This window comes from Microtus pennsylvanicus, chromosome 9, assembly GCF_037038515.1.
Source record: "Microtus pennsylvanicus isolate mMicPen1 chromosome 9, mMicPen1.hap1, whole genome shotgun sequence".
NCBI classification, from domain to species: Eukaryota; Metazoa; Chordata; class Mammalia; order Rodentia; family Cricetidae; genus Microtus; species Microtus pennsylvanicus.
The window spans coordinates 87,467,238-87,481,573 of NC_134587.1; the positions used below are offsets into that span (position 1 = coordinate 87,467,238).

General features: G+C 42.0%; 1 protein-coding gene across 8 annotated transcripts in view; it reads right to left on the reverse strand.

The window, feature by feature from the left end:
- The window catches only part of Tenm3 (teneurin transmembrane protein 3), a 458,688-nt gene that overhangs the window by 418,971 nt on the left and 25,381 nt on the right, over positions 1-14,336 (reverse strand). For 3 of the 8 annotated variants that reach the window (XM_075986768.1, XM_075986767.1, XM_075986766.1), the window contains exon 1: positions 781-1,048. The exons of 3 other annotated variants lie outside the window; for them this stretch is intronic. In XM_075986768.1, coding sequence (XP_075842883.1) covers positions 781-985 — 205 coding nt within the window. In that variant the 5' untranslated portion in view covers positions 986-1,048. Of the gene's footprint in view, positions 1-780; positions 1,060-14,336 lie in introns of those variants that run through there. 2 more of the 8 variants (XM_075986771.1, XM_075986765.1) reach the window with 2 other exon arrangements.

Below are 14,336 nucleotides of genomic sequence, written 5' to 3' on the forward strand. Positions count from 1 at the left end.
TACTGTCTTAATAAAATATTAAGTTTTCTTTTCAATTTATTATTGCATACAGTTTTTTATATTATTACTCCACTCCGGCAGTAGGACGTAAGTACTCGTAATTTATAATGACATTTTTTAGACCAGGCAAAGCTGCTGTTTAGACACCCTTAAATCCAATTTTTTGTATGTGGACTTAATTGCACAGTAATGCAGTTCCCAAAGACATCAAAGGCCACATTCCCAACCTTTACCAAGATTTCAATGGCTCTCATAAGCTAGGAAGTTTAAAGCATGACCAAATTTGCTCTTCAATCAGTTGAGTCCTGGTAATAAACTACTCTGTGTGTCCACTCACCCATTCTAAGATCCTGCGACTTCTTTGAGATATCTTCAAGAGGAATCTGCTAAGACATCTTTGATTGCAAGCTCACTCCAGGGAAAACTTTTACCAACACGGTTTTCCTAGTCCACAAAAGCTAACAGGTGACATGATCCAATATAAGTCAGACTTAATCTTTTCTTTCCCCTGCTCCTGTACACAAGCTGTTTTCCCAAAAACCATATCTAACACACCATACAGAGTCTGCGCAAATTTAATAATTTGACATCAAATATTGATCCCACCGTACACCAGGGGACAGGTCCCCACGCCGTTCACAAGAATTTCTTGGGCCCTACCACCTTAACACAAAAAGAAAAGACAAGAAAGAGAAAGCATGGAAGGAAAACATGAATCACAGTCAACCGGAATAGGGACGCACGAATCGCCAACGTAGGAAAGTAAACAATACAACTTACCGCTCTCACTGTCCGACTTGTTCTCATGTTCTGTGTCTGTCAGGGTGAGGGCTGAGTTGGACCGGCTTGACAGGCAGGAACTGCGGCCCGATTTGACCCCCCTGCCCCAAAGTCTCATGGCATGCTCTGGGGACATCACTGCTTCGTTTTCCGTGTCAGCATCTGACCCTGCACTGATGGAGTAACCTCTGTGAGGGAGCCCCATTTCTGCACAGAATGCCACTCCTCTTCGGGTTGCGGACTCACACACGCCTAACTGCCTTAGGGTAAAATTCTGTCCTAATTAGGGGGAAAGAGAGACAACAACTAGTAAGTATATGAGTCCCGCGGTTTAGTTTCTTTTACTTTATTTTCTTTCAAAAAAGAAAACTTCCCTGAAAGAAACACTCGATTGTCCAGGCTTTCCCGCTCCCAGCACCAGGGGTTTGCGCCAGCTTTGCGGACATATGGTCAAATGGATGCAACTACCGGGCGGGAGGAGGCCCAGCGGACTGGATGCGGACTTCCGCTCAGAGTGCTTTTGTCAACTTCACCCCCTAAGCACCTCCAGAGATGGATTCATGGCTTAACCACGAAAACCTAACACGGACCGAAAAACTGGTTTCTGATGGCAGAATTTGGCTTAGCCGACCGTGAAGCAACAGAAATGGCCATCTGTGCTAGCTTTGGTCCTAACCATGGGATCTTTTTTCCACTTACATGTTACTTCTTTGGGTGAAAAAAAGTTTACCTCAGGGTAATGAGCTACTGCTTAAGTAGAAACAGGAGTTGGTCATTTTAACTGTATCTTCTCGCTTTCACTCAGAAAGCAACATAAATGTCTCTCTCTCCCTCTCTCTCTCTCCCTATGTGTGTGTGTATTGTGTGTGCATCCATACGTATGTGTGTGCATGTGTAGATGAGTGTGTACATCTTTATGTGTGTGCATGTCTGTGTAGGTATGGGCGTGTGCACCTCAACATTCAGTAGTGTAACACCTTGAAAATTATCACCACACATTGCATATTTATTTTCCTAGATGTCTTGCTTTGAAGAAACACCTGGAAACATCTGGATTGACCAAAGTGAACCAGAGTTTTCCAAGTCCAGCGCACTCAACAAAGGAAGTGGGAGTTGATACGTTTTTAAAAATTAATGATACAATCAGGTTCCCTGAAAATAAATGGCTGTGAACTCCACAAGCCTTCACTAATAAATTGAGCATAATAAAACTCATGGCACGGCAATCACTTAAAGCAAAAGTGTTTAAATTAGGTGGCACTTTAGAAAGACCTCGAGTATTAATGACTCTTCCCAACTTGTATTTGTTTTGGGGGTCTCAGTGTTTTATTACTCTATGAATAAGGACAATTTTAATCCTGCTTGATTGTAGAAGATCCAGAGAAGGCAAGGGCTCACCCAGTTTTACATCTTGCCTGTATGAGAGGGCCCCAGACGTAGGCACCTCCAGAATCAAATACATAAAAGGAAGAGTAAGAGAAAAAGCCTGATTTAAACACAGCTTCTTTACCAAATCTTTTATGAATATTAAGTATTTATATGACTCATGGTCTTAATTTTCCCACTTCCATCTTATGGATTTACATGAATATTTTAGTGTTAATTTGCTGTTATGAGAAACCTACATTATATTTTTAAGAGAGGGTATTATAAATTATTTGTGATAAAATGGCATGTTGAATCTTCTAGGAAATAAATCAAACACAAGACACGATCTAGTAAATATTTGGTTGTAAAGATATTAGCCCCCTCCAGGCCCGACACATTTAAACTAGTGCAGTTAATTGTTTTATTGCTGTGGTCATATCGGAAGTTGGAATCAGCTTTATCTCAGTCAGACTTCCAAATGGATTCTGACAATGACACTCATAAATAATGAACAACGCTGCCACAAATTAGCTAGAAATCAAACTGTGCTTATCAGAGAGATGTGGATAAGCGCTGGAATCAAATCAGCACAGAAGGCAAAAAAAAAAAAAAATTGAAAAGAAAAAAGGAGGAGGAAAAAGGAAAGTTGCTTCTCCCAGCCAGGGTGAAGGAAGGCGAACTCATGGTGTGGGTTGTGTCCGTAAAGAATTCATCCAGATTGTACCCACGAAAAGTCAGTAAAGTAAGGCTGATACCATGAGAAGTGGACATGGATGAGCTACGGAAGAGTTTCTTTACTGTTGTTTACTGGTCACTTTTAAAGTGGAGCGGGATCTCTATGCCGCCAGCCATACTGATTGTTCAAACTAGAATATGAAGTATTTTTTAGAGTTAGGGGGGAAAGTACACTATTGTAATTCTTTGGACATTCCAGAACAGAAAACAACAAACAACCAAACCAAACTCCCTACTTCCTGAACGGTAACTTGGAACGTTTTCCGAGTTAACGACTTCTCACCTTACTGCCGTCCTGATATCAAAATCTACACAGAAAGAAAGCAGAAAGCCGCAGCCCTTAATTGCTCTCTGGGCAGATAAGCATAGCTCGCTGAGCAGCTAAATATCCCACATGCTGTCCTCACGAAGGAAGAAATACACACAACCCAAGGTCCAGAATTATTTGACCCTCTGCAGTCAGTAGCACACAAGAATTCCAATGTCTTTAGGACTTTAGTTCTGAAGTTTAAACTATAAAGCGAGCACAATAGCAGAAACCGCTGGTAGAGTTCCTTGGCCAAATTGAAAAGCTTAGTTTTGTTTCCAGAACTTGACTTCAGATACATAAAGGTTAAAGCCACCCACAAATTCTGCTGAGGTCTCTTTCCTACCATGTTTTATATCTATCAGAGTGTTCATGACTTTACCTAGGTGGTGGTTCTGGGCTGGTGATGGGCTCGGTGGAACAGTGCTCGCTTAACACGTGTGAGGTGTACATAGCAACGAAGGAGTGCGGGGGTGGGGGGCATGGCTTACGTAAATGTGAGGAAATCCCTTAAAATATATTGGTAGGCATGATAATCATAGTGACCTATAATTTAAAGATTCCCTTTCAAATCACCTGCAAATGGTCACCCCACCACCAAAGCTGGTGTGTATGTAAGTCGTCCGCCATCACTGCAAAATGCCTTGCCGCGGAACTGCTCTCAGGCTTAAAATGCTACTGCTATTGGTTCTTCTCTTTGGTTAGGCAGTCCTGAATTCTAGGATCTCTTGATTGAATCGGATTGCCCTGGGGGAGAACTAACCATAAGCCAGAGTAATTAATTAATTTATCAACTCATTTCCCACCATCTAGTGCTGTTTGCAAGATATGCTATTCTTAATACTAATACTAATAATAATGAACACAGGCAGTTTTAACAAATATAGAGCAGACGGAGCGAAGAAAGGTTCATGCCTGGGAGAAGAGACAGCTGGCAGGGACGTAAGAGCTGGGACAGTGGGGTTGAGCTTGGTTTGTCTCAGAGAAGGGCTGAGGGCAATACAGAGAGGTAGGTGCGTCAGAAGCCACTAAGGACAATTCTGTGGAAGACAAGCACTTGTGAGGTGCGTGAGAATAAGCTCCAGGTTTGTGTGTCAAGGACTTATGCTCTTCGCAGTAGTTCTAACACTATTACATTTAACTCATCTTTTTGCCTTTCACAGTCTTTAGATTAACTGTTTGTCCAAAATTGGCCAAAAGAGTGTTTATTTTTATCTGTTGCACTTTGAATTTCGGTAGCCTTGGTCATCGGGGCCAACAGCAGATCTTCCCATTATAATTTGAAACAGGACCAAAACAATAAATTATAGCAAGAACAAAGTATACCTGAGGGTGGAACGCACGGTGATTAAAATGCAACATTAGCTTGGATTAGATTAGCCAATTCTGTTTTATGATACTCATAAACTGAAAAATCTATACAGGAAAGATTGAATAAATATAGCCAAGGCAGGCTGCATCACTTTAAAATAAATGTTTTTTTTTTTTAAATAGGAATTGGGATATGTGACAAAGCAGACAGAATGGTATAAGAACAAACACTTCAAACATGGCAGCATAGCACTTATGCCTTAAGTAAAGGAGGGGGATCAGGAAAATGGGTTAGCTACACAGCCTGTGTTCCTCCCTTCTGAAATACCTGGAACCTAATTAAAGGAGGTAGGGACTTTCCTAAGAATGACGCTTGAAAATACTATGTAAGAGAACAAGTGGCATGGGTGATTCTCTCTCTCTCTCTCTCTCTCTCTCTCTCTCTCTCTCTCTCTCTCTCTCTGTGTGTGTGTGTGTGTGTGTGTGTGTGTATGATTTAAAACAGGGTATCAGCAGCCTAGGTTAGCCTGGAACTCGTCACAGTTTCACACCAACTGTAACCTCGGACTTTGATCCTCCTGCCCTGCCTCTTCCCAAATGCTGGCATTATAGGTGTGCAGCACCGTTGAGTTTTGGGTGGTGATGAGGACTGAACTCAGGGCTTCATGCCTGCTAGATAAGCAATCAGCCAATTGAGCGACATGTGGGAAGGAACTCCAGGCAGATCTAATTCCCAATGCATGCATTGTGTACAACTCGATGCATTTGAGGAGATTCACAGATTTCTGCAACTATGACCAAATCAATTTTTGAATGCCTTTCCTATCCCCAGAAAAGACTCCATAATTATCAGCCATCTCACAGTTTCTGCTAGCATCCTCCCTCTCCTGTCCCTTGGTAACCACCAATCAACTTCTATCCGTACAGATGGTGATTTGAGAGATTTCAGAGATGATCCTACAGTGTGTGCTCTTCTATGGCTTGGTTCACTGACCACCATAATTTTCAAGTTCAAACACAGGCGTGAGATGCCTCTGTAGGTAAAGGCCTTTACCCAGGCTTGACCTGTGTTCCATCAGTGCACCCCAATGGTGCAGAGAAGAGAACCAATCCCTGAAAGTTGTCCTGACCGCCACATTCAGACCTTAGTACATGTGTGCCCATACAGATACACACAGAGACACACAGACACAGACAGCATGCAAAATCTGAAAAAAAATTAAAAATGGAAAACATTTTAGTCTGTATCAGAAATACATTTTTTTCATATCTGAGTATTACAATGTATGGATATGTCATCTTTCACATATGCATTCAAGAGACTGTGGGCATTTGGGTTGTTTCTATTGGGCGCTACTAGGAAAATACCTCGAGGAATATCGGCACACCAGGACTGGTGTGTGTATGTCTTCTTCTCTCCTGGGTTTACACTAGGAGAGGCGTTGCTCTCCACAGAGAAGCACTACTTAATTCCCATCGTCAGTGCAGGACGGTCCCAAGTTCATGTTCTCACCTCCACTCGTTCCTATCAGCTCCTTCCCTAGGATATCACACTGTAAACAGAGTCTAGAATTTGCTCTGTGTCTTTGGAATTTAGGTCACTGCAGTGTATTGACTTCAAGGGGGAAACCGGAATCACTGCTCTTTGTGAAAGCTGTTTGTTCCATGGGCATGCTATGAGGCTCTATTTGTGCTTCCTCTCTATATTCCTTTGTCTTCTAATGCACCCTCTTCTTCCTTAGGAAATGCCTTCCCATTGAAACTCAGCCAGATAGTTTATCTTAATAGCTACATGCTATACGAAGCTCCCAAATGTACACGGGCAAGAAACATTTACTATAGCATCCATGCAAAAATCGAAACAACCCAAACATTTACCAGAGAGTGGCTGCCTGGGTGAGATGCGTATGTTCACTACGGAACACTGCATGGATAACTTAAAGCAGAAGTTTGGACTCAGATCTTCAGATCTGGAGGAGAGCCACACACGCATGCACATACACGCACACACACACACACACACACACATGCACACACACGTGCACACACACATACAGGCGCGCATACACACGCGTACACACACACATTTTTTAAAGTTGAAAGTGTCAGTTACGCAACAGAGTGTATGGTATGATCACCCTTCGGGCAACTAAGGGAGAGAGAACAAACAGATATAAATGTGCCTGTGTTCTAAGCATGAATAAAGAGCAGGAAGTATAAATAACGTATGATGGTCCATTTAGAAGGGATTGGCTGCAAAGAAAACAACGGAACAGAATAGGCTTGAGGGGTTGTTTTTTTTCCATGATACTATCTTAGTAAGTAAAAATGAAAAAATACTTTAAAAATGAATTTTGTCAATCTGCTCTTTAATAGTTCTCATTCAAAGCTACCTTCTCTTGAATAAGCTGTGCCCCCAATCCTCCTTGCTCTGAAGAAATGACCTTGGACATGATTTCCTTCTTTATACGTGGGTCGTCTTAAAAGGGAATAAAAACCCATTGTTCCAAATAACAACCATAATCCAAATAAGGAAAATGGATAAATCGATCAGCATAAATACAACAAAACCAAATTAATCTGCCACTGTCTTGTACTATTCCCCTTAGTTTCTGTGAGCTTGAATGACATTATTTGTTCTTGGGCACAGGATGACATTCTTTCTTCAGGGGTCCAAAACTACAGGCTTCTGTTAGGTGCTGGTGGAAGCAGCAAGCTTGCCTGCTAACTATGGCTCCACTTTTGGGCGTGTTCACAAAATGTACAACAATAGCACAGTCTATATTAGAAGCACACACACACACACACACACACACACACATTGTTTTTTTCCTACTTTAACTTTCTTAATTAACACTTGCCACTTGTTAAGCAGAATGCTTATCCTCAAATATGCAATAGACTTTTACTTTGGTACCGGGAGGCGAGTCCCTGGAGCTTCAAACAAATTTGGCAAGTGCTCTGTCACTGATGTATAGCCCCGGTGTTTCCAGCTTTGATTTATTTATTTAAGATTTTATTTTTATTTTCAATGTGAGTGTTATGTGTGTGCGAGTGGCTACAGTATCAAGAAGGGGGTGTTGGATATATGGAAGCTTATATTCGAAGTAATTGTGAGCATCCCTTAAGGGTGTAGTGAACTGAATCAGGTCCCCCACAGGAATAATGCATGCTCCTCACCACTGAACCATCTCCTGTTTTTCAATATCTTATCATCACAATAGCATACCTGAGAGAAACAACTTAAAGAATAAAACTTAGTTAATTTATTTATTTTAGCTCATGGGTTCAGAGTAATCAGTCTCTCAGGAGGGAAGAGAGCAGTTTATGCCAGGTAGAACCAGGAAAGAGACCAAAGGCGAATGCCAACAGCCCACTTCCTTCTCTTTCTAGTTTAATTCCACTGGGCCATCAGACTAGGGAATGGTTCTGCCCACCCAAGGCGTGTATTCCTCTCTGTTATTCTCCTCTGGAAATGTCCTCGCATATACACCATGGGTGTACTTCACCAACATCCTATGTGATTTTCAATGCGGACAAGTTGGTATTGAACGTTAACCATCCAACTCTGCCATGTGAATGGGGGAGTATTTTATATGTTACTGCAAGTGAGAAAAAAGAGCATATTTTCTGGCTCCACAGCGATAACCTTGACTTTCCAGAGGATGGTGACAATGAGCTCATTACTACAATCACAAGTCTAATGGAGAGAGGTAGGATGTACCCCACAGTCATCCAGAATGCAGCTATGGAGGGTCCCCCAGTCCACGGAAATTCAAAGTGCTCACCAAGTGGATTTGATGATGTGGGTCAGAAGGGGAAAGCTCCAGGTATGTCGTCAAGGAGAAGAAGCAGATACAAAATCAATGTTGTGGGGTATCACTCCCCCCAATTAGATTTGTCAGGCTTCCGTGGCAGGGGACTCACATGGATACTGCATGGAAGGTTTGTGGAGCGAATGAGAAAACCTAGGTTGTGAGTCTACTGACATGTAAAATAAGAACAAAGTCTTAATGCTCACCCTAGGTTTTATACACCCAGCCACGAAAAATCTGATTTTAGCAACCATTTGCAATTACAGTAATGCTAAAACATTTATTGAAAAGGCATTCTGAAAATGAGTTTGCTTTTTACTTACTAATTATGCCATTAGAACAAGCCAAGACCCGGAGATGATAATACCCCTACGACATATCTGCTGGCATCTGATAGGCAGACTGTGGGAGGTGTTGGTCTCAATATGCATATGGTTTGGCATGAAGCAGCAGGAGTTTAATCATTGGGACTGAAGCGGCACCATGGAGCTTCGCAATGTGCATCCGAAATTGGCAACGTGACAAGGAACTGGATACCAGTTTAGCAGTAAGCTGTGGGCTCAGGACATGAGACCCATAAAGGCCAAGACAGGGGAATGGATTACTCCCACTGTGTCCCGAGGAGGGCTCTAAGCTACATCTATCTCCTTACACCTTCTGGTAGGTAATCTACAAAGCTGCCTGACCGCCAAGCCTGAAAGAAGAGCTTGCCTTCTTAGCCAAAATGAGTTAACAATCAGTTAGGTAGGGGAGCTAAAGGAAGGAGAGAAGAGAGAAACACTAACATGAAACGGTGATAAACCGAGGATACTTAACTGGTGTCTTTAGTAGAGAAATTTAAGGTTGAGTAAACATGCCCATCTAAATCCTTTAATCCCACTGCTGACATTTACAGCGATGGAGAGGGATTAATCATTTGATCTCCAAATGAATCATTTTAAGCAGTTAATATTTAAAAGTAATAAACTTTGGAGTTGCAGTAATTAGCCTCCTAGATCTGATTAATGCCTCAGGTTTTTGTCTCTTTATAAAACTCAATTTTTGAGACACACACAAAAAGCCGATATCACAGAAAACACAAGAGCGGGACTGGGATTCCTTTCATTTTTGCTTGATGACAGAGGGGAGGGAGACCACGGGAGAAAGGAAAAGTTTGGGGTCTAACTGGAAATTCATAGCAGCATTAAGTGCTAAATGGCACAACCATATGCTCATATTTCTTTTGAAGTCTAGGATCAGGCCTCATTATTCACTATAATGGCATTCAAGACTAAACCAAATCTCAGTCTTTAAAATTAAAAGCATTTTCCTCTTGGCTCTTGAATCTTCCTCTGACAATTGCCAACATGTCTGAAAGTTCAATAAATTTTCAGACTCTCGAAATCTACAAATAAACAAAATATAAAAAGAGGAATAAGAGAAGTAATTTTTTTCTACTTCATCCCCAAAGCCAGGGTAAAAAGGGTACAGAAACACATACATATCACTCTTATTACTACTTTTCTGTATTTATTGGTGTGGTTTGCACACACGAGTGTGCATGCCAGTGCGCGCATGTCGCAGTGCGAGTGTGGGAGGGCATGTGGAGGCCAGAAGACAGCCTACAGGTGTCCGTTCTCTCCTTCCGCCACGTGGGCTCCCATGACCAAACTTGGAGCTTCAGACTTGGCAGCAAGTGCCATCTTGGCAGTCCCACATAATTAATATTTTAATCAAAAGAGTTACAAATACTATTTTTATATCTGCCCAATGCTATTTGTGACACTCTAAAATTATGTGTATAGCCCTCATGTCCTACATTTTAAGGAATAAGAATCCGATTCTTTTCATCTCTTTGGAACATACACTATGCAGAAGCATTTAAATATTGTCATTTTTGTTAATAAGTCAACTGCTTTCACCCACTCGTAATCAATTTCTTAGTGTTTAATAGAGTTTTTCTATTAGGAAACTGAGGAAATATAAGAAAGGCAAGTTCCCACTGACATGCCACCGCCTCCCAATTCTTACATATACCATGTGTGTCATTATTATGTGCAAAATGTTTTCACTCAGCAGAGCCTTTTGGTACACGGGCATCTGAGGTTGTTTTTAAGTGAGAACTGTGGCTGTAGCTCAGTAGAGACTGTGACTGCCCATAACACCAAATGGAATCTCACCCTGACTGAACTAGGAGAGAAAAACTACAAACCCCAATTGTGCCACATTCAATTACCCATGTTTGACCATGTCTACTTTTGGTTTGGGGATTACTGTTTAAGAATGTTTTATATACAGCAAAGCTCCAAAACCTAAAGCAGACACTTTATGCAGTGCAAGAAATCCAGCCACCACCAGCCCAATCAGACATGGCACCCCTGCACTGAACTCGCTAAGTTCTTTCACACCCCAACCCATGATGGGCAAGCACTCTCCTGCTTCAGACAAATCAGCCCTGTCTGCTCTTTGAGCCATGTTAATGGAGGTATGTGGTCTGGATTTGGGATCCTTTGGATTGGTCCAATGTTTCTGAGATCCTTCCATGTTGCCACATGTCAATGTCACGTGACTTTGGTACTGTTGGGTCACATTTAATTGAATGACTATCCTCCACCTTGCCGATTATGACCATGGTGGCAATGAACACATGTTTTCATTTGTTTCAAGTAAATACTTGGGAAATGAATTCCTGGACCCTGGAGCGGGGTGTTATTTTTTCCAAAGCGGTTGTGCCGATTTATATTTCACTCTCCATCCGCGATGTATGAGTGCTCCATTGTGCCAAATTCACCCTTCCGTGTTACCGCCAGTCATCTCCCGTTCTAAGCAGTCATGGTGTGCTGTACTTATTTATTTTGTGTGCGTACGCAGGCACAAGCATGCCACAGCACAAATGTCAGAGGACACCTTGCCGGTGCTGGTTCTCCTCCACGTTACAGCGCCTGGGATTGAACTCCCATTTATCAGGCTTGGAGGCAAGCTCTTTTAACCGACCAAGACTTTTTGACGGACTTGTTTTTCTGGTGTCTTTTGTTTGTCTACTTGTCTTGTGGATACAGGTTCTCACTATGTCTCTCAGGCTAACTTTTGATGATCTTGCCTCTGCCTCCCAAGTATGAGACTCACCAAATAACTGAAGCAGAGATGTTCTTTTTAATCCCAGCAATTGTAGTGGATGAGCTAAAGTATCCCACGGCGTCTGCAATCTTCATCTCTTTGGTGGCTAATGATGCCATGTACTTCCTCTCATCTGTATTAAACATCTCTGTACTTTTTAGGTAACATTTCTTTCAGAAGTATTCTTATAAATTTATTATATACTATATCATTTATATGTATATTATGTATTATTCTATATACTATATCTTATATATAGTATTAATATATACTATATTCTATATACAAGCATTTTGAACACATACACACATGCACACAGAAATATTTTTTTCATAGACCACCGTTTGCATTTTCAGTTGCTTAAAGGCATTGTATGTAAGCCGAATGATTTAAGTTTGGTGGAGTCTAAATCATCAAGCTTTCTTTAATATTTAGTGTTTTTGCAACCTATCACATTTTGCCTATTCCAATATATCCCAGAACACACCCAGCTTTTTATGCTGTTTTGTAGTAGGAATTAAAAAGAAAGATTAGACAAGAAAAATGGTTTGAAATGATTTTCCTTATTCCTGGAACTGACCAGAGACTACGAAGTCCAAAAGAAGGAACTGAAGAAAAAGTCTTCGGATAGAATTATATATCTAAAGGGCTACATTTCCTTCCTCACTAGAGACTGATTTATACTTCATCTTTAAGCTAAATCTAAAGAGTTTACAAAACAAAACAAATGAACAAACAAAAAACCACAAGCCAAGCTTGGTGGTGAATGCCTGTAAACCTAGTAATGAGGGTTTGAGGCTAGCCTGGGCTATCCAGTTAATTCCAAGACAGCCTGGACTACAGTGTGGACCTTGTCTCAAAAACACACAGACATAGAAAGGAGAGGAATGGGGAAAGATGTATGTGAAGAGTGTGTAGGGGTGTGTATTGAACTGCATCATCTTTTGGTTTGCCTCCTGCCACAAAAGTCATGTTTAGCTTTATATCTGGTTGACCTGGGAGATGGTTTTTGTCCCCCACCCTGAATGACAAACATGCTGGGTTCCCAAAGCAGAGATTATTTTTTGCCTTATTTTCATTGGTGATTTAAAATTGGAGGTCTTCCCCCTCAAAGACCCACACTACTAATTCAGCCAGTGTCAATATATTTTGCTGTCTCTTCTCTCCCAGGGATTCTCAAAATCCCAATTTTGCTGTTGGAGACTCTGTAAGTCTCCAAAATTGCTGTATATATATTTCATACTTTTACACATGCCTTTGAAAAAAGTTTCAGAAAGACCCATTTGTGAGTTGCTTCTTTGTTGATACTGTTTCTTTCCGTTTCTTCTTCAGTTCCCCATTTGGTAAGTGCACAGAAAGTCCTCACTTCAGGAGTGTACTGTAGGCAGAGGCTGGTGAGGATGGGCTGTGTCCCCCTGTGAAAATGACACGGAGAATGCCAGGATGGAACACGAAGGTTGTTTATATCGGAAGGACTCCATCAGTCACACCTGAGACCGGAGACTGCCTCTTTGCAAACTTGAGCTCTTCATTCCAGCAAGGCAGACACCTCTTCCTCTTCAAGAAGACTTTGATGAGTTGTCTGATGGCCATGCTGGGAGGATGTCCCCTGGGTAAGTCACCAAGGAACTCTCAGATGCAAAGTGATCCACAGAAGGACAATGAAGGTCAGTGATGGTGGAGAGTCTGAGAGCAGAGTTGTGGAATCAGCTATCTTTCGCAGAATCAGAGGAAGAACAGCATACCTTGCTCCCCATTCTGAACGGTGCATTCCTGCCAATTATCCACTAAATTGCTATCTGTCTTAGTTTGGGTTTTATTGCTGTGAAAAGACACCGTGACCATGGCAACTCTTAAAGAGGACAAGCATCGAATTGTGGTGGCTCGCTCACGGTCCAGAGGTCCAGTCCACTCTCATCGTGGAGGGCAGTATGGTGGCATGCAGGCAGATGGGGTGCTGGAGCTGAGAGTCCTTACATCTTCATAGGCAGGCAATAGGAAGTGGTCTAATAGTCACACTGAGGGAAGCCTGAGCAAAAGGGACCTCAAAGCCCCCCCCCCCCACAGTGACACACTTCCTCCAGTGAGGCCACACCTCCTAATGATAACACTTCCTCTGAGGGGCATTTTCTTTCCAACCACAATAGCTGTTTTCAATTTGTAAAAGTTGCTCGTGTGTGTGTGTGTGTGTGTGTGTGTGTGTGTGTGTTAAAGATTCATATTTTAATGAGCATGAGTATTTTGCCTGCATGTATGTCTGTGCACTGCTTGCTTGCCTGGTGTCCCCTGAGGTCAGAAGAGAGCGCTGGATCCCCAGGAAATGGAGCTGATGGTTGTGAGCTCCCACGTGAATGACGGGAATTGAATCCAGGTCCTCTGCAAGAATGAGTGCTCTCTTCACACTGAGACACTTCTCTGAGTCTATTGTACATATCTTCTGTACGCACACAAGTTAGAAATACGTTTTCTTTATTATAGTGGTTTTATTTGGGGTTATTATAGTTTATATAAAATGGTTTTAAATAAAAATCATCATTTAAAAATGTTAATCCTTTTAAGGTTTCTGCTTCCAATGAAAGTCCCCTCTAGTTTTGGGGTGTGTATGTAGCCCCTGAAACAGACTATATGGATTCACAACCACATTCTTCTGGCCACCTCTGCTATGAGAGCCACGGAACAAAAATAGTGTGTTCCTCTCTTTCCTGTAGCTCTGAAAAGGGGAGTTGCTAGAAGTCTCAGGGGAGTCAAGAAAAATGGTTCAACATGTAGAGGGGGCCACACACCTATGCATTTGCTCCTTCCCTTTTCATCAGGAATACGGAAGGGCAGCAACCACTCAGGGAGCCACAGAATAAAAGCCACACAGTAAGGATGGCCGAACAGAACACATGGAAGTGCCCTGCCTCCTGGGTGGCAGCTTTGAT